General features: G+C 41.1%; 1 protein-coding gene across 6 annotated transcripts in view; it reads right to left on the bottom strand.

Moving 5' to 3' along the window:
* LOC144049959 (multiple epidermal growth factor-like domains protein 11) overlaps window positions 1-26,840 on the bottom strand; it is a 122,998-nt gene that overhangs the window by 23,965 nt on the left and 72,193 nt on the right. For 5 of the 6 annotated variants that reach the window (XM_077562720.1, XM_077562717.1, XM_077562716.1 and 2 more), the window contains exons 6-13: window positions 15,967-16,213; window positions 14,630-14,750; window positions 14,409-14,545; window positions 10,614-10,826; window positions 9,824-9,998; window positions 6,196-6,316; window positions 4,901-5,064; window positions 4,645-4,747 (exon numbers count right to left, since the gene is read on the bottom strand). In XM_077562720.1, the coding sequence (XP_077418846.1) occupies window positions 4,645-4,747; window positions 4,901-5,064; window positions 6,196-6,316; window positions 9,824-9,998; window positions 10,614-10,826; window positions 14,409-14,545; window positions 14,630-14,750; window positions 15,967-16,213 (1,281 nt within the window). Of the gene's footprint in view, window positions 1-4,644; window positions 4,748-4,900; window positions 5,065-6,195; window positions 6,317-9,823; window positions 9,999-10,613; window positions 10,827-14,408; window positions 14,546-14,629; window positions 14,751-15,966; window positions 16,214-17,157; window positions 17,275-26,840 lie in introns of those variants that run through there. The other variant, XM_077562721.1, reaches the window with a different exon arrangement.

Genomic DNA, 26,840 nt, shown 5'->3' with positions numbered 1-26,840 from the left:
GCATTAGTTTTTTAAAGGGAAAAAAACAACAGCTACATTTTGCAACAATCTCAACATTTGGCTCTGGATCATGTAAATGCTCGGTACGGACAACATCTTGCACATACTGATCACCATGTACCTTATTCAGACCTTCTACAGAGCTTCAAACCACAGACTGCTTGGAAACGATGACCTATACTTAACTTCACTGGAATATTGGTCTGTCTATAATCAATCTATCGGAGCCCCTGACCTGACTATCAGATGCAGAACCCCCTTGCACCTGGTTGAAGAAAACATCACCAAGGCTCAAGCAGTCCAGTTGCATTATTCATCTTGTTTTCGTATGGACTCAAAAACCAAAAGAAATCTGTTCCATTTCAATTGCATGTTCTTGCGCTACACATTTTGATGAGGAGCCACCAGCTAATTATCACAACATGATGACAATTATGGGCCCTATTTTCATGCCTAGCACAAGGCTAGCGCAAAGCACAGTCTAACTGTTTTCTTTCTTTTGATATAGTAAAGATTCGATTCGTGCTTTTGTGAGAGTTAACACAGCAGACTTGCTTCAGGGTAAATGTAGGCAGCTTTTTTTATTTTCTTTAAATCAGCACAGGAGAGGCGCATGGTCTACTATATGGCACAGCTGCACCAAAATCACAACAGCCACAGTCAGCTCAAGTGTCTCATTTAAGATCAGATGTCTGATGAAAAGAAAGTAAAACTGCATTCTTGTGAAATGTTTTGTTCCCAATATAATTTTTTTTGTGTAAATCAGTGTTTCTGTTCACAGCAAAAATCCCAGTGATGAAATGACTCTCACACAGGTGATTTCAACACTTTTTCAGAGTTTACATAGCTCCACACTTTAACCCTATAAAGCCTGAACCATGAAATATATGATTGATAAATATTGTATTTATTGGTCCTTTTGAACAAACCTTTTTTTTAAATCAACTTCCACGTATGACTTTTGATTTGTGTGATATTTGATACATCTGGTCACAATGCTTTAAATTCGTACATTTATAACTGCCAAAAATATAATAAGAAACAGACATATCAAACATTTCCCAAAATTATTATTAGTATTTCCAAAAATCAGAAATAACATTTCCCACTAATAATAAGTATTATCTCTGCTTCCTCAATTGGGGTGAATTTGCGAGGTCGCTGGAAAAGCCATCAACTGGGTGATACTACCCTGTAATTATTATATGTGCAATGCATGTGTCAGATATATACGTCAGGGTTTTAGGTGGCAGTAGTTAACCAAATGCTGCTCGTCACACAATAGTGTACTGTCAGCACACACATGATTTTTTCTTTTCAATTAAAATAAATAAACGCTTGTAAACAGTCAATCAGAGAGTACATCATAAACACAACATAGAGGAAAACAAAGAGTATAATATTATTTTTTTTGTAAAGCCTCACTTGTCTTTTTTTTAACAACTGCCCCTCCCCCACACTTTTCACTCACACACACATACAAACATGGTGTGGGGAAGCAAATCCACGCCACGTCAACAACTTGAGGTATGTGTTTGAGTGACGTGTGTAGAGTGACAACATAAAACTTCATTTAAGATGGACACGCAAACGCGGGTCCGGAGAAATATGCATAATAATCTTCACTTTGGCCAAAGTTTTTGGAAACCTTCGTTTTTAATGGAAAAAATTCCTGCGGGCGTGTGGATGACAGGGCACGTGTAAACAGGGCCTCAGTTGGTGCCCCAATAACCAGGCCCGGCCAGACCCAAGCATGGGGAAGGGCATCCAGCATAAAACCGTGCCAAACAAATCATGTGAGTGACTGGGACAAGCCAAAAGACACAACAACCTATTTTCAAGATCCACTTGAGGAGCAAAGAGGTCATTTTCCAGAATTTGAAATTCCTTGAACTTGTCACTCAATGACTTTATCAGGACTTTCTGAAAAAATAGTCTAATCATTCTGAAGGAAGTTCTCAAATTCCAGGACTTAATGAATGTGCTGACAATGTTACGAGTTCTCTGTACTGGTCCCTATGAGACAGAGCTGTTGTGGGCACACAAGGTAGACCCACATCTATTTGACAGGAAGTTTCAGTGCTGAAACTTGTCTTAAAAAACAGATAAACATACCGTTTCCTTGCTAATGTAAGTTACTATTGTAGTGTCAGTTATGAATGTACTACAAGTTTAGGCAAACCCCCCGAATCCTCAAAATCAGCCGAAGCTTTTTAGCCCTTTAATCATGCTCATGTCTCCGTCTTTCATCAGTTTTACATTTGTGTCCAAAGAGAGAGTCTTAAAGAATGGATCAGAGCTGCCGGTGCTCACAGGGGACAGCCTGTAGACTGCAGTACTCGTGAGATAGTACATTAATTCATATTTCCACATGCAACACACACACATACGCAAACACGCACACACAGCAGTACAAGACAGAACGAGTGTGCAAATAGAGATTTTCTTCATCCCTCCTTTGTAACTTGGCATATCAGCGGCTCATTAGAAAGTTCCTTTGACATAGAATATGAAAGAATATGAGAGTGAAGTGTCAGCAGCCATCATAATAAATTCAATTAATAAACTATCCTTGAGATATACCCTGAGCGCAAAGCAGTTGCCCTGTCTGTCAGACTGTTGTGATTAAAATTGAGAAATGGCGACTCACAAAGGTGAACAAGATACCAATCAAAACAAGGCAACTTCACTAGTTTTAATCATGCTCTCTAATGTAAAACAAAGTTCCTTTTTTTCTACCAGCATAAGCACAACATCAATCATTATAGCATCATCACAACATCCAGAAATAAGATTTAACACGGCAGCTTGGTGGGTAGTGGTTAAAATGTCTGCCTCAAAGTCCATAAGTACTACTTTTGAAATTTGTGTGGATTTTTCATTGCGTGGATTAGTGCTAATTTTATGAGACATTTTCAGTCCAGTTTCAATCACGCTTGTTAGTTTTGATCATAGTTAGTCATCCCGTTTTTATTTAGTCAATTTTTAGCCAGGACAATCATTTTACACCTGTAGATTTTTTTCTCAGCAGATATTGTTGAACATTCCGGACACACACAACATTTTCTCTCATCTTTTTGATGAAAAACAACTTAACACACAACTACAGTATATCAACAAGTGGCTACTATAGCTACATGCTACGAGATAATAAATTAGCCTTGATATATAGGGGTGTTAAAAAAAAATCGATTCGGCAATTTATCGCAATATTACAGCGCGCAATTCTCCAATCGATTCGATATGTGGCCGAACCAATGTGTAAACATAATTTTTTTATGGGAATATTCAACAAAACGTCATACTTAGGGTTAGGGTTCACACGTTAAGCATGGAAAAATGTTATATCAATGGAACATTAAGCCTTAATATTTGATTTCAACGCTGTTCAAACTATAAACAGATTGTTTGTTAAACAGTGGTTTATAAGCATGAAGTTTCAGATAAATAAATACATTTTCATACAAATCTTACAGTGTACATGTACAAGTTTACTGATAGACTAGTATTTTCTAAATTTGAATTTAAAAAAATCGCAGTAATCAATTTATAGATTCGTATCAGGATTAATCGGTATTGAATCGAATCGTGACCTATAAATCGTGCAATGAATGGAATCGCCAGGTACTAGGCAATTCACACCCCTACTGGATTAATTAGCTGTTGGATTTACATTATTGTTGGAACGTAATAGCCGTTGTATTAATGTTACGTTATAGCTATAATTTACTTCTTTTTTTTTTTTTTTTACCTTTCACCATGAATCAACCTCCTGGTTGTCCCATGTCTTTGTGCATCTTGCACTCGCTAGCTGCAGATTTCAAAGGGAGTGTGTCACCTGACAGTGTCACAGTGGCAGATTAGTAGAGACAGGATTTTACAAAATCATATAATTTTTGTCTTGTTTTTCTTCATGAACGAAAGTCCAAAAGATTTTAGTCTGTTTTTTATTAAGTGAAGTACATCTTCGTCTCGTCTTCCTGAGTCGAGGAAAATGCATACTGATTAATCCCAGTTATCGTTTATTAATGAGATTTTTAGTCCAGTAGTCTAGTCTAGTTTTCGTCCGGTGAAAAATATGTGTTGACGAAAATATTTTTGTTTAGTTTTCATTAACGAAATTAACACTAGTGTGGGTATTCTGGCTACCTCCTTCAAAAAATTCATCTATCCATCCATATTGTTCCACTTTTCCGGGTTTGGGTCGCAGGGCAAGCAACCTAAACAAAGAAGCACAGACTTCCCTCTTTCATGCCACTTTGTCCAGCTCTTCTGTTGGGATCCCTCGGCTGGATAGTGTGCTTGTGATACGTACAGTATAGTAAAAAGTACTGTACCTGCAAATGAACTTTTACCTTATTTGTTCAGCAAACATTTGTTTCTATAAACTGGCCGATAGACTTTGTTTTACCAAACCTGTTGGACAGTTTGTGTACAAAATGTATGAGTGACTCCTGCCTCATTTCTCTAACTAAATCTCCAATGAAATAAATCAACATAAAAGCTTTCAGTTGGGTCAAAGGCCAGCTCGCTGAAATCTGTTCCAACTTCAGGAAGAATATCTGGCCATAATCACTCTAGTCACTAGGAGATTGGTGACTTTAAACTTATCGTATTGTCTCTTACAATAGGTGCATGCCTTACCTGTCCAACCTGCGACACAGCGACAAGCTCCAGTTACTGGATCACAGCCATCAGCATTTGCACAGTCACATCTCTCCTTGCAGTCCAAGCCATATGATCCCTCCTAAAAGACACAAAACAAATCATCGAAACAGAAATTTCAGGTTTACCACAAAAAAATTATATAAAAAAGTGATGATAAATATGTATATAAAAAGTCACGATAATAATAATCATAATAAAACTAATAATAAAAGTTATTTCTGTGAGCACTAACATGACATGGTATGTCACACAATTCATCCCTCCAGCCTGGAGAGCATGTGCAGGTTCCATTAACGGGGTCACAGGCTGCCCCGTTAGCACACTGACATGTCTGATTGCAAGATAGACCCCAGTTCCCACTGGAGCATGGGATGGTGCAGTCAACTCCCTGCCAACCTGGACATAGAATCAAACTGACTGTTAGTCCTCTAACACTTTGTTTGCATCTGACTTTTAAAAATATTTGTATACATTAGATAAGTATCAATAGCTCAAGGTGGAACTAGGTTCAACATAGAACCAGGCCACACACATGTGGGCACACAGAGAGAAATGGAATAGTGTGACGGACACGCTGCACTTCTGGAACAAGAGGGTGGGCCTGCTCAAGGGCCTTTTGACAGTATTCAGGAAGGAGAGTAGCATCTCTCCAACAAGTTGCCATTTTACTTTTTTTGTCTTCACTGGAATTGAACATCACTCTCCAGTTCCAAAGGTAAAGTCCTTATTTGTAGTCACTTCATTTAATATATGAAAACTTTATATCCATCATTGTTTCTGGCTGATAGTATCTTTTATGGAAAATGACACACATTTGACAGAGGACTGTAAGCTTCTGTCACATTGACTGCTCCATTGCAACTCAAAGCCACAAACAAGGCACTTGTCTTTCCGGTATGGTATAATTGCTGGTAAGTGACAACACCTAATATATCAAGTTGCCTCACAAAAATATTTTCCCGTTAATTTTGACTAATTATAACTTTTGAAAATATTCTTTACATAAGACAAAAATACAATCTTTTCATGGGACAATACTGAAGAAATGGCACTTAGTAGTAGTAGTGTAAATGTGTAGTGGAGTGTATAGTGGAAATCCTTCAAAATAATCTTTTCAAAACATCTTTGGGTCATCCTAAACCAGATGGTGGAGGAGCATAAGGTCTGAAATATCTGCCAACTCCAGTGGCAACCTGTGAAGTTCTGCTCAACTCGATATCCAAAAGAGTTAAGGTAGTGCTGGAACATAATGGTGGTCACACAAAATATTGACATTTTGGAAATTTTCACCTAGGGGTGTACTCACTTTTGTTGCCAGGGGTTTAGCTATTAATGGCTGTATTTTGAGTGATTTTGAGGGAACAATACATTTACAGTAAGCTGCACACTGACCACTTTTCATTGTGTCAAAGTGTCATTTCTTCAGTGTTGTCCCATGAAAATATATACTTTGGTACAGTAGTTCACCCTCTGGTTAGCATCAACATGTAAAGAAGGGACAAGAATGAGCACAAACAGGCTAACAACCTTCTCTGCAGATGCACGAGCCATCGACATGTGAGCACGATATCTCATTGTGACAGAAACATGACGACGTGCAGTTGGTTCCATACAAGCCAGCAGGACAGATAATTGAGCAGTCCTCACCCTAGTAAAAAAAAAGAAACATACAAAAACGGAAATCAACAAGAGAGTGCAAATATGGGGATGCTTACACAACAGGATACAGTCATTGATGTACTCATTTTGTATCATTTATACAGGTGCTCGTCCAATAAATAGAATATCCTGGAAAAGTTGAATAAATTCCGTAATTCCATTCAAAAAGTCAAACTTTCATAGATTACAGATTTAGGGCCCACAACTCAAGTGATTTAAATTATTTATTTGTTTATTTTTACATTATTTGGGCTTCCAGCTGATAAAACCCACTAAAACAGGATGTCAATAAATTGGATTAATGTGAAGAAATCACCATGCATACTTCCCAGTCTTTTGCATGGGAAAATAAAAGATGGATGAATGGATGGTATTTTCAAAACAATGTCAATCTTCAATAGTTGGTTGGATTCCCTTTGCCTTAATCACTGCCTTGATACCCCGTGGCATTGCCTGGGGGTCCTGGAAGCCCAGACTTTATTGATACTTGCTGTCAGCCCTTTGTTTTTGGGTCTGGTGGCCCTCATTTTTCTCTTGATTGTACTCTTTTAATACAGTACTAACAAGAGGAAAATGAGGACCACCAGACCCAAAAACAAAGAGCTGACAGCAAGCATCAAGCCTATCATTTTGAAAATACCATCCATCCATCCATCTTTTATTTGCCTGTGCAAAAGACTGGGAAGTATGCATGGTAATTTATTTTACTTGTTTTCATGGGTTTTATGAACTGGAAGCCCAAATAATGTAAAAATAAACAAATAAATACTTGAAATCACTTGAGTTGTGGGCCCTAAATCTTTAATCTATGAAAGTTTGACTTTTTGAATGGAAATACGGAAATTATTCAACTCTTTGAGGGTATTCAAATTTTTTGACGAGCACCTGTACTTCTCATGGTCACAGAGAAACTGAAAGCGATCTGACATTGGGTGAGAGAAGGACTTCACTCTGGACTGACCAGCAGTCAATCACATGGCACACTGTAACAAACATAGAAGTTTTTGCAATGTGGGAGGATGCAAGAGTACCTGTATGAAGCTGCTTTTGAGCATGGAAGAACATGTAAACTCTATGCAGGGTTCAATACCGAGGTGTACTGCTGTACTGTATTCAATGATAGGCACAGATTCGTGGGGGGAGCAGGGGCTGTGGACCAGTGGTGGCCTGCAGTGCCCCTTTCTGCTGTGTTGGGTTGGGGGCGCGGGCCATGTTGGGGTGGGGGGGGGGTCTCCTGCTCCTGGGTTTGCTCTCCGGCCGGTGGCCCCTGCGGGGCCCGGGGGTTGTCCCTTGGCGCTGCCGTGACCTGGGGGGCCCTGAGGTGTTGCGCTTGCTCTGTCCTGGCAGGGGTCGACGGCTCCCATCTTTGGTGGAGATTTTCATGCATGCCAGATCCACCACACCAGCATCTATCGAAACTCAGACACAATCTGCTTCTTCCTCAGGTCATTGAATCGGTGGAGGCTGGTGTCTGTGGATCTCACTCTGCTTCGTCTGTCCTTCCTTCCCTTTCTCAGTCTCTCCTTTGATCTCTTGAGGTCTCCCTGATTTGTTGGAATTTGGATGTTTCTGGGGTTGGTGAAGGACTCTAGTTGGTGGCCCGGTGGTTGGTGTCTGGTCGGTGCATGATTTCACTTTCCTTTCTTTGGTCCTTCCTCGGGTCTCCTGACGGCCTCACGGCTCTAGCTGGGTTCTGAAGTGTTCGGTTTAGGTGAACGGTATGGGATTTTTTAATAGGTTTTAGGTGAACTAATGAATACACTCTCACACGCACGCACATACAAAATAAAAATTAATAAAATATATATATATATATAAAAAAAGAGAGAGAGCAATGATGATGACATGTCAAATCGGTAAAATTACCGAATGAACAATACTGAGCTCTGTAAGAAATTACTGTATCAATGACAAAAATATGGAGCCATATTTCTATTAGTGTAACATTTTTTCCATTTTTATGTTAACAAGAAATATTTTATTGTACATTTAGAACAGATATCAAATTTGTGATTAATCGTGAATTAACTATTGGAATCATGCAATTAATTACAATTGAACAATCACCTGACACCCCTAATAAAAACACAATTTTTTTTTAAATGAAAAAATGGTGATGACAAAAATGAGCACACAACAAAACTGGGCACCCCATTCCCACTTCATCAAAGAGCAGAACAGCTGACAAAGAGCGGACCGAGTGGATTCCAGCACCCACTGGGAACTTGCTTGTTGTCCTGCCGAGTACGCAAAAAAAGCACTCACTGCAGTTCCATGTTGCTAGTCTAGCATGCGACAACAGCACAGAGCACCTCGAGGGACATAGTGCACAGAAGATTCATTTAGATTCATTTGTTTGTTATAAGAGGAAAGGGCAAGTTAAGTGACCATTTTCTTACAGTATTTTGGAGCCTGAGAAGTTGTGAGAACACAAATTTTCTCCTGTAAATGGAAATTTCTGAACAATACATTTCTTTGAAAATACTGCAAACAGTTGTAAGTGAAAATGGTGGACAAGTAAATTTCAACAAACAAGACCTGCACTCTATATCTCTGGCATAGCATGAATATAAACTCAGATATTATAAATATACCCTGGTTTATACCCTTTCTTAATCTATTAACAAACGAATAACATGTCATATTTATTTATTCATATTATTCAAATCAACTACGGGTTTAACACTAAGCTCTCACTTGGTACTCCATCTTACTCTAACATCCACAAATTATGCATTTGGGGTTAATTGAAGACAATGAAAATATTTTTAAGTGTTAATGTGAAATGAAATTAGATTTGAAATAAATACGATGAGCGAGCACAGTAGTTAGCAGAGCAAGTTAATAAATAATTGGGTTAAATAGTCTCATAATTTACAGTATTGGTCAAATGTTTGTTTCTCATATATTACATGCTAATATCCAAATGTTTGACTGGTGCTGCATAGTGGCTATACTGTACATTGAATGTCTATACTTTTAGCATTCGCTAGCAATAGAATTATAGCAGTAAGTGATATAACGACATAAAGCGACTCCTGATGAATGTATTTATTTTAAACTTAAAGGGATACTTGACTCATTGAGCCATTTTCTGGAGCAAAAAGTTAATAATTTGTCTAGAATGAATTTGGTAACTTCATTATTTTTCATGCACAATTCATACCCTAAAATACTACGTTTCACACTTGCTGTCGACTGAAGATGACATCACCTTTGCTGATGAAGTAGGTAACGACCAATCGTGGCTCATTTTGTTGACCAAACCCAGAAAACAGGTGAGCCCTGATTGGTCGTTACCAACTTCCTCAGCACAGGTGATGTCATCATCAGTCGAAAGCAAGTAGAAAAAATAGTTTTTAAAGTCAATTGTACAAAAAAAAAAAAATGAAGTTACCACATTCATTCTGGACAAAAACATTACATTTTTACTGCTGAAAATGGCTTAATGAGTCACATATCCCTTTAACATCTGTAGTATGAATTGTGAACTTACTATATACCCTGGAGCACACATGCACATTCCATTGATGCCGTCACAGTCGGCGCCATTAGCACAGGCACACACTTCTTTACAGCCTTCCCCGTAGTAACCTGCTGGACACGTCTCGTTGCAGAATAGTCCAGTCCATCCCGCTGCGCATGTGCATTCACCTGACAAAGGGTGACAGCTAGAAGCAAGAACATTAGAAGGAAGGAAATAAATATACAAAGACAACTGTAGACATTTAACTAGGAAATAAGAACTATAATCAGGTAATAACTTTGACCTTTGTGGGATACATTTTTCGCATGTTTCCTGTTATAACATATTAGTAATCCCTAAATTGAAAGATTTTAGTTCAGGACAGGACCTGGACTCATTAGGTACTTTTTCTTTTCTATGCAATTTGGTGGTGGAAGTTGTTTTGGTCATCATAAGTCAGTTAGTAAAATGTTTGGCTCTCTTCAGTACTGTCAGTGTCCTTGAACAAGTTACTCCTGATACTGCATACTGATGTAAAAAGTTCCACACAGGCATTGTCACCTTGTTCATCGAATTCCCTTTTTTTTCTTGCCATAATGTCTTTCCTTTTATCCGCAGAAACTGTTGAATTAAGCTGACTTGCTATTCATCATAGAATATTAGATGTAATCGCTAAAGTTTGGGCTACGTTTACAATTCAGATTTTTTAACACTTCTGGAACAAAGTCGCATAAAAATTAAATCAGCTGCTGCATATAAAAAGCTTACTAACCACACGTACAGTATAAAGAATATTAGGATGCTTCAACTTTTTGATCACCTGAGTGTGTTTGCAATTTTGCAGGGGCAGTCCTGGTCACAGAGGAGTCCATATATTCCAGCTGGACAGAAGCGGTCCTGGCAGCTTGGACCCTTGAAGCCCTCGTTGCAAAGGCAGGCCCCGTTGATGTGGTAGCATTTGGCCCCGTTCTGGCAGTCACATTTGTGGGCACACTGCGGCCCATAAGTGCCGACTGGACATTCATCCTGGCACCTATTATCAGATGAAGTAGGGCACTGTTTCACAAAATCTTCAAGTAAAGTCCAAAAAATAATACTTTATGACAATAACACTTATACAACCAATTGTTGAACACACACTATCAGAGTACAGTCAAATAACTCCTCAACTTAACTTTATTTATAGAGCCCTTTAAGACAACCATTGCAGCATACTAAGTGGATTAGTACATGGATTCATTAAGGCGCTCCAGTAATTCATAGTGGAAAGCACAAAGGCAAACTGTATTGACATGACATCAAAATGAGGAAAATACAAGCTCCCCTTGGCATTTAGTTGAAAATGAAATATGACGCTAATCTAACTTTGAATTGTATTTCACGAGGAGGATGAAGGTTTCATCCGAATGTATCCGGTTCCTCCTTGCTCACATGAAATGTACAATGAAGCACATTCAAATAGAATGAATGGGAATGAGCATGAGTGAACTCTTGACAGTGACAGTGAATGCATCAATAATATGGATCAAATAAAACAAATCCATTTCTTACACACAAACACTAAATGCACTGAAAAAAGTGTTCTGGAAACTATTTTTTTCTTTGAAAATGAATCAAGAAGATTTTTTTTCTTTGAAAATTAATCAAGGGACACTCAGAGTGTGTGTGTGGTCAAAGGCCACATGCCCGCGGGCTCGCTGAAAAAAGATGATTCATCGGACTAAACTAAAAAAAAAAAAATGCTGCATTTTGTTACAGCTATTTAAAAAAAAGAAGTTTTTCTCGTTATATTCACAATTTGGTTGAAAGAATCATTTTCAATTTAATATAAATCAAATACATTTATTTTTTAAAAAACAAATGAAAAAGTTATGCCCAAGTAACTTTTTACTTTGGAATAAACTAATTAAAACCAATTATATTAATTTACCCCAAATCGAATTTCAATGTGAATAAAATGTGCAGGGTACAACCTGAGGTTGTTGCCAGACAATTGTAGGGCATACGTAGATGAACAAACATACACAACCACATCAAGGGACAATTTAGTGTTCAATTAACGTATGTACTAGGCACAGGGAGAACATGGAAGCGCCACACATGAAGGATGCAGGCTGTATTTGAATCCTGGACTGTTGAACTGTGAGGCAGATGTGCTTAGCAGTGGGCCACCAAGCTTGCTAACTTTAAGCTAATTGAAATGATAAAAAACAACAACATATTTGCAGTCAAATAAAAAACTGCCATTAAAAATAGAAAACAAACTGTCCCTATAAAAAGTTTGTATTTTTATATTTATTTTTTGATGTTTTTTTAATTAAAAGATGCTAGAACTGTAAAAATGAATAAAAGTTTTTCTTATTTATATTATATCGAAATGAAATCATGTCTCTCATATGTATTAGTTAAAAATATCAAATTTTAGGGGAGTTAAATGAAAAACTTATTTTTAATCTGCAAAAAAATTGTTGTATGTGCCCCCACTAGTTAGACAAAACAAAAAACAAAAACAAGGATTATAAGTTAAGACTCATATAATTCTACAAAAGATTGCACAAGTTTGCAAAATACTCACAATAAACAAGATCTTTTAGGGACAGTTTACTGGCATTTTGTTATTGGATTGCAAATATGTCTTTGCTTTAAACACAAATTCAGCCGGTGGCCCACGGCTAAGCACGCTTGCTTTACAATTTGGCAGTCCAGGGTTCAAATCTAGCCTTCCCAAAGTGGCGCTTCCATGTTCTACAGGTACCTGCGTGGGCATTCTCAAGGTACTCCAGTTTGCTCCCACATCTCAAAAACGTGCATGGTTGGTTAGTTGAACACTAAATTGTCCCTTGATGTGTATGTTTGTTCATCTATGTGTGCCCTACAATTGTCCGGCAACCACTTCAGGTTGAACCCCACAAAACTTATACATACTGAATCAGAAATTTGGTTTGGGGTAAAGTAATAAAATTGGCTTTAATTAGTTTATTCCCGAATAAAAAGTTACTTGGATGTAACTTTTTTATTTGTGAAAAATGAATGTATTTGATTTGTTTTAAATTGAAAATGACGCTTTCAACCAAATCATGACTATAACGAGTAAACCTAAGCAATCCCAAAACATTTGGCCCAATTCTGTATTGCATAACCTACACTGTAAAATGTTGTTTTGATATGATACAATCAATACAGAAAAAAAAGCAGAACACTACAATAAATTATGCATTTTGACACAACAGGTTGCTGATCAGATTTCTCGTGAGTAACTTCTAAAATGTAGTGTTGACGCATGAGTCTGTTTGCACTGAAAGGGTCTTCAGCAATCTTTCTCAAAACCTGATTCCGCTGCATTTATGCATTTAAGATCCAATGCGTTACCTCCTAATAGAACATTGTTTATGCTAATTGAAAGCCAAGTTAGGCTAACATCTCCACATACTCCAAACGTCTACTACCTGAAGCCACCGAGAAGTAGACAAATCACTCAATTAAATTGTATTAGCGAGGATGTCTGTTCGGTATCATGTTCAAATCACGTTGACATTCTTGAGACTCTTATCTTTGCTAATTTCATTACAATGTGGGCAGGGTGGAAGAGAACTTGCTCAAGGTATTATTCCGTGTAGGTTAATTTACCTGTCCTGGCCTGAAATAAATGGATGTAATTTGGTCCAATTGAGAGTAACGGTGGGCAGAGAGCAAAAAATAAATAAAAAAACGGCTAGGACAACAAAGAGAGATGTGATGCTTCAGACTATCTTTTCCAGTTATTGTTTTGGAGATGATGAAAAAAACGGTACACAAAAACGTCTAATGGCTCATAAAATAAATATATGAGCTATACTCTACAATATTACAACAATGTACAATATTAGAACAATTGGAATGCTTTTCTCAATCAACAAATATATGAATTCAGAATTACAATTCTGGTTAATACTGTACTGTATATTGCATCATATGACAGCGATCTGGAGACTGCATGCAAATGTAACCCTTGGGAATGTGAGTGAAATCTGAGTACTGTATTGGTAATGTAACTTCCACTCATCTCAACATTCATTACTGTATAAATGGACAAAAAATTATCATGGTTAAATACAATAAATGAACTAAAAGTTGTTACATCTGATTATTATTCTATTTTAGCAATGTTTAAAAACAGCACCTATACAGTGCATATTAATGTGTCAGTATACTGTATATATTTCATTAAGTAGTGATTGTCTGTTGAAGGGTTAATATTCAACCTACGTAAAGCTGCACTCAATAAAGAAATGCAATTAATCTACAACCGGTTAGTGTATAACAAACACAATCCTACTAACTGCTTTCAAGTTATGTATTCAGCAAACAGTGCATACCGTGGGAAAAGTGGAATGTGTTCGATATTTTGGAACTAACTTTTAAAATGGGAACCCGCAAAACGCATTCCTAACGTTTTTATGATAACAAGCCAAAGTTCACAAAAATAATCTTGAAGGTGTTATTTGAAAACAAAGGAAATACTAATTACACTTTGATCCACTATTTCTACTTGCGCTAATGTTATTCCCCAAAGTAATTTGTAATAAATGTTACATCTTCATTGAACATACTCTTTTTGTCCATTAATGTTCACTACCTTTCTCCAATGTAGCCAGCAGTGCACTGGCACTGGCCGCTGATGTGGTCACACAGGCCTCCATTACGACACGTGCACTCCAGGGAGCAATTGATGCCGAATGAGCCAAAGTGACACGGCTGTGCGCATACGGGACCCTTAGAAAGGAGGATGACAAGACCTTACACTGGTTAGACATTCTGCCTCTTGGTTTAAAACAAAGGATGCAAAGTTCATCATACCACCCAACCAGCAGGACAGGAACACGCCCCAGTCACATGATGGCACGTTCCGCCATTCTGGCATGGACAGCGCTGCTCACACAGGGAGCCATGCTTCCCTGGCGGACAAGGGTCCTCGCAACTGGGCCAAAACAACATTGCTACATTTTAGTAAATTACATACAGTGATGGGAACGTTACTTTATAAAAGTAATTAGTTATAGTTACTCATTACTTGCTCAAAAAAGTAACTGAGTAAGTATTACTTTATAATAAAAGTAACTTGTTACCAGGTAATGTAACTATTTTCAGTACTTTTTTAAAAAGAAAAGTTTTATATCAAATAATTTGGATTTTTAAAATGTCTTATTATTATTATTATTATTATTATTATTATATTTTTTTAATACAAGGAATTCAAATAATGCCCACGCTATAAAGGGTGTTTTCATTGATTTTGTTGAATATTTATGTCACACTCCATACTGACCGATATCATATGTTCTACCACTGCCAAAAATAAATAAGGAAATAAATAAATAAATAAAAATACTGGATATGTGGTGATTTGTGGCACATATGTCATCCTAATATATGTAATTTGTACAGTCCTTGCAAAGATGGTTAATTGATCAATTACACTACTAGGCGAGTGTTTTCTTTTTTTCTTTTCTTTAGCGATGTTATGGTGCTTGTGGAGTTGCGAAGTCCCGTAATGGTTCTTGATGAAACAGAATTGTCAGTAAATCGCTCCTTATGGCAGCCGTTTTTTCGCCAGCTCTCTAACAACGTTATTTTGACCAACGTCAGACTTGTCAAACAAACCCAAAATTATTTTCAGGCTAAGGACGTGACTCTAATAATGCTAACATGTTCATTGTGAAGGAAGACATGTCGTGACACGCTTCCCGCAGCACCTACAAAATAAAAGTCACTATGCATTCCAGCTGTCAAGACACCTTTATTGTGACGAGGTGCGGCAACAACAGTGCCTTTAACTGTGTGCAAATTACATTTTCATAAATGGACTCGGAGCAAGCCTTCCGTAAAAGCGCGCACGACTGTGCAACCTACTGTAAGCTTATTTCGGGCGTTGAAACTAATAAATCGATTGTAACGTAAAGCATTTAACGCATATTAATGATAACAGCGTTTCAAATATGAGGAAAGTAATTAGTTAGATTAATCCATTTATGAAAAAAGGATGGCGTTATTTAAACGCCATTATTCAAAACATTGGGTACATATAAACTGGAAAGCTACAATTTTGTTACACAGTTGTGAAAATCGCTTCTTCGGCAGAATGGAATATATATATCAATCCAGTTAGGCATTAACAACAATGAGGAGCTACCTACAAGGCCCCAGTGTATCCAGGTGCACAGAGGCACTCGCCACTTTCATGGTGGCATGTTGCACCATTTAGGCATTGGCACTCAAGCAGACAGTCCTTGCCGTAGAATGTGGGCTCACACGGCTCCTCGCAACGCCAGCCCTGGTAGCCATCTGTGCAGACGCAGGCTCCTGTGATTGGGTTACATTTGGCCCCGTTGCGACACTGACAGCGATTAGTGCAGTGGGGACCCCAGAAGTCACTTTCACAGGCTAGACAAAGAGAGAGAAGTGGGGGAGTCAACAAGTGGTTTATTACTGAACATTCATCAATTGTTAATGTTATCTGAGATGTCAAGGAGTCACTGAGGTTGAAAAATAAATCAAAACCTCCACATTGAGAATAATTAATGCGTAAATGCTAGCGCACTAATGCTAATCGCGATTGCTAACAGTCATAGCATAATGTGTTGAGCATTGTCTGTATGTGACTTTTAAGACACTATTACATGTGTAATGTAGACAATGATGTAGGTGTGAACTAAACTGTGGTTAGTGTTTGTTTACCTTAAATGTTCAACGCTGGCATGCTAATGCTAATCGTGATTGCTAACCGATAGTTGTGTGTTAACAATGCATATGTATAGAAGGTCTATTTCGTCCCTCCTGACCGCCAGGTAGCGGTGCTGAAACAGCATGGAAAATCACCCACGCGCATGCGTCACTCGAGAAATAATTCATAAAGGACATGTCCATTGTTCCGGCTGACGTGACCCTCATGTATAAAGGAGGAGCGTAGCCAGAAACGTGTCTCTTTGAATATTCTCACTCTGTCACTCGCGGCGGTGTTTACCGCTGTTCTTCGTCTCCGTATCCGTCGCTGGTGGCCTGTGATCGTGTTGATCGGGGCTTCTTTCACTTTTTAATTACATGTACAAATGTTGGAGCTCTTCTTCCATCTTTGCATGGCTCCGCTCCTCATCGCTGAGTGAGGCTTCAAGTTCGTGAGTACTTATGGTGGGAGTCAGCAACTGTCTTGCCTACGGTTGCTTGGCTTGTTTTAAAACTCGCTAGTGTGATACGGTTATGCGTATCTTTTTCTAACTTGTGTTGCCTCTCAACCTATGCGGCTCCGTTTGTGGGTCGCCAACCGCCTTGATGGTGGTTGATAGCTTTATGACGTCTACTACTTTATGACGACACAAACGTTCACTTACGTGTTACCGCGAGCACTTGTGGATTCGTCGGTTTTCCGCCTCCTCTCCCACAGGAAGATAGCAGCCTGTTGACTTGCATACTCTCATTGCGCGTCGATTGGCGGCTGCTATGGACGACGGCGCTCGCTGTAAGCAATGTGGTGGCTCCTTCTGGCCCGAAGAGGGACGCACTGAGTGCTGTCTTGACTGTAACGCAGTAGCGACCACTGCTGCGACAGTCCACACTCCGGTGAACGCTACTGTTGTTGCGCCTCACCAGGACGGCTGCCCAGGGGTGGTCATCGCCGACGGGGTCGGGCAAAACGCAGATCTGCTTCTCCTGCTGCCCATGATTATCGGATTGAAGGAGTCGGGCTGCCAGTTGCAGGCGAGTGATGGCAATACAGACTCAGTTGGGTAATCAATACCCTTATGCTTCTCACGCCGCTGCAGTATCGTTGCCCGATGCAGAGTTGGACATGCCGGATGCAACACTCCAATTGCCCTCCCAAGTGGACGACATCTCTGAGGATGACGTCTCCATACGGGATTCTGAGCCATATTCGGGAATGGACTCTGTGTCCACTGCCCCGTCTTCTCCTCCCTCTGACCGTTTTTCAGCATGAGCGGATTTGGTGCATACTGTTATGCTTAGTGCTTTCCAATGTTTAAAGTTGGACATGTCTGTTTTTTCTCAGCCTCAGACTGAGTGTGGCCTCTCTCCGATGGTCTACTCAATGAGACTTTTTGGATCCCGGAATCTCGTCTTTTTTTGACAGAGCTTCATTCCTGCTGGTACATCTCTAGTGTAACTCCTCGGCTCGTGGCGGACAGCCGTGCTCTGGCAAACATGCGGTGTCTTAATCCTATTGGTTTGGACCGTATGCCTAATGTTGACTATTTTGTGGTCTCACTCATCGTCTCCCCGGAGGAAGCCCTTAGGGAGGCTGTGAGGTGCCCTAGCCCTCAGTGGCGCTTGATGGACGAACTGGTTATTAAAACGCGGCGACGGTGATAGCGCGCTTGGCCAACGTACAGGCATATCTCCTACTTGCTCTTTCCGCAGCTTTGCGAGACAATGAAGTAGATGAGGCTACATCGTTCTGTAACATGGCACAGAGGGATTCATCCCTCCTTTCGAGGGAGCATAGCCGTAGTATGTCTTTGCTCATGCATGCGCGCCATCAGGTCTGGTTGGCTCAATCTCCTTGCGTGAGCCCTCCCGGAAGGAACTGCGTCACCTCCCTGTGGTACCGGGTCATGTGTTCGGTTCTGTAGCGACGGGCCGGCTGGAGTGCACAGTGCGTGCTGATGACGCAAGGCGTAAGTTTGCTCACCTTGCCAGGCCCTATGCTCCATCAAACTCTAGCGGAGCTGCTCTCCCGGCCGCCCCTCTGTCACGTAATGTGCAGTCCTTTTGGCCTACAGGAGGATACGGGCCTCGTCGTCCCTCGCAGGGACATGTCACGGACTTCCGTGACGTCAATCCCTCTGGCCGAGGGCGTGGTCAGCCCCGAGCTTCACACACCACGCCCCGTTCCTCCCGTACCCCTAAATCCGGGAGGACCAGGGATTGAGCCCGAGGAGACGGCAGTGAGAGAGACTGTCATCAGCGACCTGGAAATGGAGCTGGCTCTAAAACAAGAACTAGCGACCCTCCTCGCCAAGTCCGCTATTGAAGCAGTGGATCCCTTGGCTATCCAGGGGGATTCTACTCCCCCTACTTCCTTATACCAAAAAAGACAGGCGGATTACACCCCATCTTGGATCTGAGAGGTCTTAACTGTTACCTCAAGGTGTTACCCTTCCGCATGCTGACTACGTCAGCCGTGTTGAGCACGATAGCCCGAGGGGAATGGTTCACGTCAATCAATTTGAAGGACGCTTACTTCCACGTCCATATTGCTCATCAGCACAGGAAATTTCTCCGCTTTGCCTAGAAGGGTCGCCACTGGCAGTTCAGAGTACTCCCATTCGGACTGTCACTTTCTCCCAGAGTGTTCACACGTGTAGTGAAGGCAGCACTTGCTTCCCTGCATTTGAGGGTGCTCCCCTACTTGGACGACTGGCTGATATGCACACCGTCCAGGGGCCAGGCAATCCGACACACGTCCACGCTTCTTCAGGATGTGTCACGACTTGGACTCAAGATCAACCTGGAGAAGTCCTCTTTTGCTCCCTCTTAGCGGACTCTATTTATCAGCGTGTCATTGGACACCGCCTCCATGGCTGCTCGACCATCCTCACAGAGGTTCGACAATGTGCTATGCCTCGTCTCTCTCTTCCATGCCAATGGGGTGCTACCTTATGTCCTTTTTTTGAGTCTACTGGGCAAGTTAACGTCCCTGACAGCACTTGTGCCACTGGGTCTGCTATTGCTGCGTCCATTGCAACAGTGGCTGCTCCGCTTCCGGCTCAACCCGCTATTGGACCATCGGAGGCGTCTTCGAGTGTCTAGTCGGTTCATGCGTGCTCTCGCACCTTGGGGTCGCCGGTCTGTTCTATCAGCGGGAGTCCCGTTGGGGGTGGTACCCACACGTCACAAAGTTGTTACCACCGATGCCAGCCTGAGTGGCTGCGGTGCTGTTTGGTAACACAGAACGGCTCAAGGCCGGTGGTCTGCAGGGGACAGGTCGCAGCACATCAATGTGCTGGAGCTGCGGGCGGTGCATCTGGCCCACATCCATTTTCTGCCCTTCGTGGCAGGGCGCCATGTCCTGGTACGTTTGGACAACCCGTCCACTGTGTATCACATCAATCATCAGGGCGGGACGAGATCCAACCAGTTGTTACGGGCCTCACGAAGGCTTCTCAGATGGGCTGGCCCCGTCTTGCCAGCCTGAGGGCCATGTTTCTCCCGGGCATTGTTAATCAGTTGGCGGACTCCCTTTCCCGCCATCGTCCACCTCAGAGGGATTGGCGTCTCCACCCGGAGGTGGTCAACGCCATTTGGAATCGCTTTGGAAAGGCGACGGTAGATCTTTTTGCCTCAGAGGAGTCCACTCACTGTCCCCTCTGGTTTTCCCTGAGGGAACGGAGCAGCCCACTAGGACAGGATGCTCTGGCACACTCCTGGCCAAGGGGCCTTCTGTATGCCTTCCCACCTCTCCCCCTCATTCATCTGACTCTTCAGAGGATCCTTCTGGAGGGTTACTCTTTATTGTTCTTGGCCCCTCTTTGGCCAGCCCAGACTTGGTTCCCTCTCCTACGCAGTCTTTGCTCCTCCGAACCGTGGATCCTGCCCAGTCGGTTGGATCTACTGTGGAAGCTGTTTACGGAGTGGTGTGCAAATTGCGGGAGGGATCCCGTGACGTGCCCTATTCTCACTGTGCTGGAATTCCTCCAATCTGTTTAAGATAAGGGGTGTTCCTGGGTTTTTGTTGTCCTGTGAGGGCGCTCCGTTCTTATTTGGATGCTATGGCATGTTTCCATGCATCCACCCAGCTTTTTGTGGTTTACGACGGCCCGAATAAAGGGGCTGCTGTGTCCAAGCAGCGCCTCTCACGTCGTACCGGGTCTCTGGTCGTCCCCCTCCTCCTGGGGTATGCAGTCACTCCACCAGGAGTGTGTCTACGTCATGGGCCGCTGAAAGGAGTGTCCTTGGAGGACTTTTGTGCGGCTGCTTCCTGGTCGTCTCCTTGCATGTTCTCCAGATTCTACAGTTTGATTGTCACCTCTCCTCATCCACTGGATGTGGTTTGAGGTCCTGCGGAGGCCCCTCTGTGAGGTACACTTTCCCGGGTCTTTGTGACATTGCTGGTATTCGGCGTTCCGTGCTGTTTCAGCACCGCCACCTGGCGGTGGGGAGGGACGAAATAGAACGAAAGTTACGTATGTAACTACGGTTCTATGAGTCCGAACGACCGTCAGTCTTGCTTGCCACTCAGGACCCTCGTGTTGGTTTGCGCGGGAAGATTCTGAGAGACACGTTTCCGGCTACGCTCCTCCTTTATACATGAGGGTCACGTCAGCCGGAACAATGGACATATCCTTTATAAATTCTTTCTCGAGTGACGCGTGCGTGTGAGGGATTTTCCGTGCTGTTTCAGCACCGCCACCTGGTGGTCATTCGGGACTCATAGAACCGTAGTTACATACGTAACTTTCGATAATAAATTATGAGTACTTATATCCACTCAGTTAAATTTACGCCTAAATTTAGTGGATTAACAAAGCAAACAAAAAAAGGGAGGAGGCGATTAACGGGTACCCAGTATGTCAACATCTACTGTACATCGATTTGAGTGAAAAAGAAAACCCTACGGGTTTTTTTTTTTTTATGTTGTAGTTGACACCTAGGACTACATTTTTGTATTTGTGTTGTTGTGGTTCGCTGTGATTTCAAGATCAAAATATAGGCTAAAGGGTAATTTGTGTCAAAAGTACTCTGATGCAAAAATAAATGCCAGATTTGGATTACTTACAATTTCCCTTTTTCAGAGATACCTTTTTTCATGGGTGAATGTGAGGCTTTGTCAAACACTTTGGTGTAGATAAAGCGCTATATAAAATACAGTACATTTATCATTGACAATTTGAAATCAGACCAGTTGTTGCTGAAAAAACGGTTTGAAATTTGGCGGCAACAACCATTTCCGCAAAAAAAGGAGGTAAAAATTACTTAACTCTTTGACTGCCAAAAACGTTAAATAACGTTTAGTAAAATCCTATGGAGGAGCGCCAAAGACGTTAAAAGACCAAGTTTCACCAAGTTTTTTTGGGGGGAAACGGGTGCAGGAAAGCCTTGGCCAGCTGTGCTGAAATTATCAAGCAGATCTAGTTAGTATAATGCCTATTTTTGGCCCCTAGATGGCAGCGATGACTCTCTTTGGACAAGATTGGGTAGGCGTCAGTAGAAGACGTGAGGCGGAGCTAGAGTGTTGAGGGGACAATGGCTGAGGAAGCCATAATGGCGACCGGTTGCAAGCAGCTCACACTTGAGCATTTTTTTCAAAGACGAAAAGCATCGACCAATGCTAAAGAGCACATTGATGACGACGATGATGATGATGGTGACTCCGAGGTTGACGCCAAAGTTGGAAGCGTTGACGCGGCGGCTATGATCACGTCATAAAGCCTCACCGGCTAGCGATGCTAACGCCGGAAAACGCGGCGCACAACCGAGCACGCTCAGGCGGACGCCCAGGCAGACGCTCAGGCGGACGCTCAGGCGGACGCTCAGGCGGACGTTCAATCGGACGACGAGTCCAATGCATATTTATCAGAGGAGTGGGTACAGTCTGATCACGGAGGAGACACTGGTTCTGGACTACGATGCCACCATGAATGGAGTGGATACGATGGATCAGAACATCTCTTACCACCCGGTATAGGAACAGAAGGACATGAGGAAGCCAGATGTAACACCACCGTAACGTCACCGTATCATGATCTGAGAGTAGACTTGATGGCAACATGGCCAAACACACACTGCAGTATATACTTGCTATTCCCCGGGAAAAAAGCCAGCAAGAAAGTGTAGCGTCTGCACGCTAAGGGGCCATCGCAGTGAAACTAATCTGTTGTGCAAATCCTGCTGCGTCGCCTTGCACGCAGGGGAGTGTTACAAAAAGAAAAACTGTATTTGAAACATCCACACAATTGTAAATAGTACCACGGTTGCACACATTTGTAAATAGTTTGCCAAATTGTTTTGTCAAATTGTTACACTTTTGAATGTAAATAAACGTATTTTGCTATCAAAAAACACTTTTTCATTGTTGGTGGTAGTGTTTTACAGAAGTAAAGCACTGTTTAGGTGTTCATGGAAAAAAAAGGTGTCAAATTCACGAGAGTGCATGAAATAATATCGTTTCACAAAAAGCTTGATTTCTCCGTTTTTTGTTTCAAAACAGAGCATTTGGGTGAAACTAAAAATTTTCTATTGTTGATTACTGAAAAACGGAATAAGGTAGAAACAAACTTTTTTTTCTGATGAAAGATGAGAGTCCAATCATTGTCAAATCACTTGGTAGTATGTGTGTTTCCATAGTCCAAACACAAAATTTTCTGTGGACCTTGAAAGATCAGTCAAAATGCTTAAATCGGCTGGCACTGACGGCATCCCTTTTCTGAAAACGTCGGGCAGTCAAAGTGTTAATTGCAATATCTCAGCAACCGTTGATCCGATCAAGCTGAAATTGGTTTCAAAATGACATTTTTCTGGGTGATCTGATGTGAATTTACCCATGTAATCATTGTATAGAGTTCTTTAACTTCTGATAATGTCGCGCTTGGTTGTGCTCCGCGTTTTCCGGTGTTAGCATCGCTAGCCCGTGAACCTTTATGACGTCGTCATAGCCGCTGCGACAGCGCTTCCAACTTCGGCGTCAACCTAGGAGTCACCATCATCATGATCATCGTCGTCATCAATGTGCTCTTTAGCGTTGGTCGATGCTTTTTGTCTTTGAAAAAAACTGCTCGAGCGTGAGTTGCTTGCAACCGGTCCCCATGTTCTCTTCCCTTCCCCAGCCATTGTCCCCTCTAGCTCCGCCTCACGTCTTCTACTGACGCCTACCCAATCTTGTCAAAAGAGAGTCATTGCTGCCATCTAGGGGCCAAAAATAGTCATTAGGCTAACTAGATCTGCTTGAAACTTTCACCACAGCTGGCCAAGGCTTTCCTCCACCCGTTTAAAAATAAAAAATAAAAAATAAAAAATTGGATGACGTCTTTTAACGTCATTGGCGGCCCTCCGTAGGTTTTTACTTGACCGCTTTTAATGTCCATGGCAGTGAAAGAGTTAAGTGTCTGGATTAGTGCTTTACTGAGTATAATGCTTGGTCTAAAGCATTTTCCTAAAATGTTCACACCTCAATGCTCTCACAAGCTACTCGCGTACAACTGGCTTGAAAGTTTGCCTCTAAACACCGAAGGACAATTTAGCCACATTATGCTCTTGCCAGGTACACAAAGCTGAGAAGACCCTGAAAGCTTTTTATGTATGTTTATCACACAGCTAAGATTTTATATATATATCATGCATCTCACTGTTGTCAAGACCAACCGTTGCACTACTCAAGAAACTCAGACATTCACCAATGATTTTTTTTAGAATTGAACATTCAAGAGTAGTCGACAGCACATTTAAATGTGCAACACTTGTTTATTGGCTTTTATTTGGCCTTAATGAATCCTGCATCTTTGAGAGCAGGTTATATACAGAGAATGTATGTGCCAAGTGCCTTAGCCAAAGCAAAGCTCTCATGGAACTGTACTGAAACAAACCAAAGAGGGATGATTTGTACGTATTATATTGAATGTTTGGACAGAGCTCAGAGCAGACTAAGAAAAAAGTAGCATCATTCCCTCTTCATCCTACTCTGTATCTCCTCCCATTTTTTTACACATCATGTCCTACAACCACCCACCCCCACCCCACCCTCACCCCCCGTCATCTTCTGTCTCGCTCTCAGAGAGAGGAATTCTCTTTATTACTCTTAACTCATGAGCCAGCATCATCAAATCTTTTATCCTCTCAAAGCCTCAATTATTCAGCAGCAAAGAGTCCAAATCAAATGACTAATGACTTTGATCAAGAGTAGCTTGCTGGCACTAAGCAGAAGGTTTTTTTTTTTTCTTTCTTTCTTTCAGTAAATTAGGAACAGAATAATACTCTTTGACAAGGTCTTACTCAGTAAGGAATACATTTCAGTTAGTCAGTGGTGGAGTCCGTCTTTGCCTAAAATACTTCAGAGCAGTGGTGGCTTCTGGCATGTGCAGTCAAATAGGGTATCAATAAATGTGAAATGTTTTTTTTTATTGGCTACAAACATGACCTGTTAATCATTGGGGTTTGTGTCCGTAATTTGCACCCCTTGCAAATCTCAGTGATTAACTGTGTGAAAAGCTCACTTTGCTTGCTCAGTAAAAACAAACAAACAAACAAACAAAACCTCTTCATTGCGCTTGAAGTGACTGTGCGGAAGTAAAATCAAACTTGCAATCAGTGATAATCTCATGCTTAGAGATAATTTATGATGGGTGTGTGGATCTCATCTGAGATGGACTGACACAATGTGGAAAAGTGTGGAGTGGTCTGACGAGTCCACATTTCATATTGTTTTTTGAAATCATGGATGTTGCGTGCAAAACTCAAAAGTCAGCAACTGTGCCAACTGTCAAGCCACAGTCTGCACGTGTTCCAACAGCATAGCTTCGTAGTGAAAAAGTGTGAGTACCAGACTTGGCCTGCCAGCAGTCCAGACCTGTCTCCAATTAAAAATATGTACCACATTATGAAGCACAAAATACAATAACTGGGACCCTAGACTGTTGAGCAAACTGTAATTGTATATCAAACAATAATGGCAAATAATTCCACCTACAACGCTTCAACCATTAGTGTCCTCGGTTCCCAAATGCTTATTGTTCAAAGGAAAGGTGATTAAACACAGTGGTAAACATGCCCCTGTCACAGCATTTTTTGGAATTTGTTGCAGGTATCAAATTCAAAATGAGTTACATTTATCATTCAAAATGTTTTTTGTTTTTGTTTGTTTTGTTTTTGAAAAGGTAAAATAAATAAATAATTCATAACAAGATTCAAAGTAACCAACAGACACTACGCTTAAACTCACAATGACATGACTTGGGATGTAGCAACAAACAGGAACAGAATCAACAAACACAATGAATCGACAAGGACTGAAAGAAACCAAGGAACTAAATACAGTACAAGCACACTGGCAAGACAACAAGGAACACCTGGACCAGACACAAGGTGCTGAGGGAGCTGATTGGTAGACACAAGAGATCAGGTTGATGAGCACAGGAGGAAACATACAAAAAAACAATGAGCAAGACATAACATGCAACAAAACTAATGACAGTATTCAGTGGTTGAAGTAACTTTGGTGTCCATTAGAATTTTTTCTTCGACGGGAGGGAGGGTAGGAAGGCATCTGTCACTGAGACGTCCGTTATTTGATCTGGTTAGTGACGATTATACTCACGGACAAAAACCCACTTCCGTCTGTGCTTAGTCACTTCACTTCATGACTTTGTCATTTAAAAAAAAAAGTGTCTCGTCATTCGTCAGCAAAATGGGCGTCCATCAGTGATGGACTGACGGACAGTCTGTCAATAATTATGGAATGCCCACCTCTGCCGATATTTTGCATTACTTTATATTCATTTTAATGAAAACAGTCTCATGTATAACCAAATGATATTTTTATTGTGCTGGATGGCAAAAATGCTTTCATCGTCTAATGTTAGTAGCGCTTTCGGTTTCCCGCCAGCGATATGCCTGGACGAAATATGTGTGCACTGCATAGCAAGGAGTAGCTTTCAGAGCCACACAGGGAAACTTTATAAATGAATGTGCAGTATCAATTCTTGAGGCTTCTGTATATTATAAATAGATATTGTAAAGAGACCCGCAACAATATATTCTGTATAGATTTTTTGAGCACACACTTGTACTGCGATTTATTGGCAAATTTAGCTTTAAAAAAATCCAGAGAAATTGAAGTTTTCCTCTGTCTCGTCTTTACAGTTATTCTTTTTCTTTTTTTCTGGAGAGTTATTTGTAACAAAAAGATTTTAGTGCACAACTATTTCCTGACACGGAGAAATTATGCAAATGTCAAACCATTCATTAGCCATTATCAGGTGGCAGTCCTTTGGTTGAGTTGTTTTTCTTTCAGGAAAATGCTAAGCAAAAACTTTATCAGTGTGCCCTGAGATGAATTTGAAGAGCA

This window comes from Vanacampus margaritifer, chromosome 4, assembly GCF_051991255.1.
Source record: "Vanacampus margaritifer isolate UIUO_Vmar chromosome 4, RoL_Vmar_1.0, whole genome shotgun sequence".
NCBI classification, from domain to species: Eukaryota; Metazoa; Chordata; class Actinopteri; order Syngnathiformes; family Syngnathidae; genus Vanacampus; species Vanacampus margaritifer.
The sequence above is the reverse complement of the archived record's forward strand: the minus strand, read 5'-3'. Positions and strand labels throughout refer to the sequence as shown.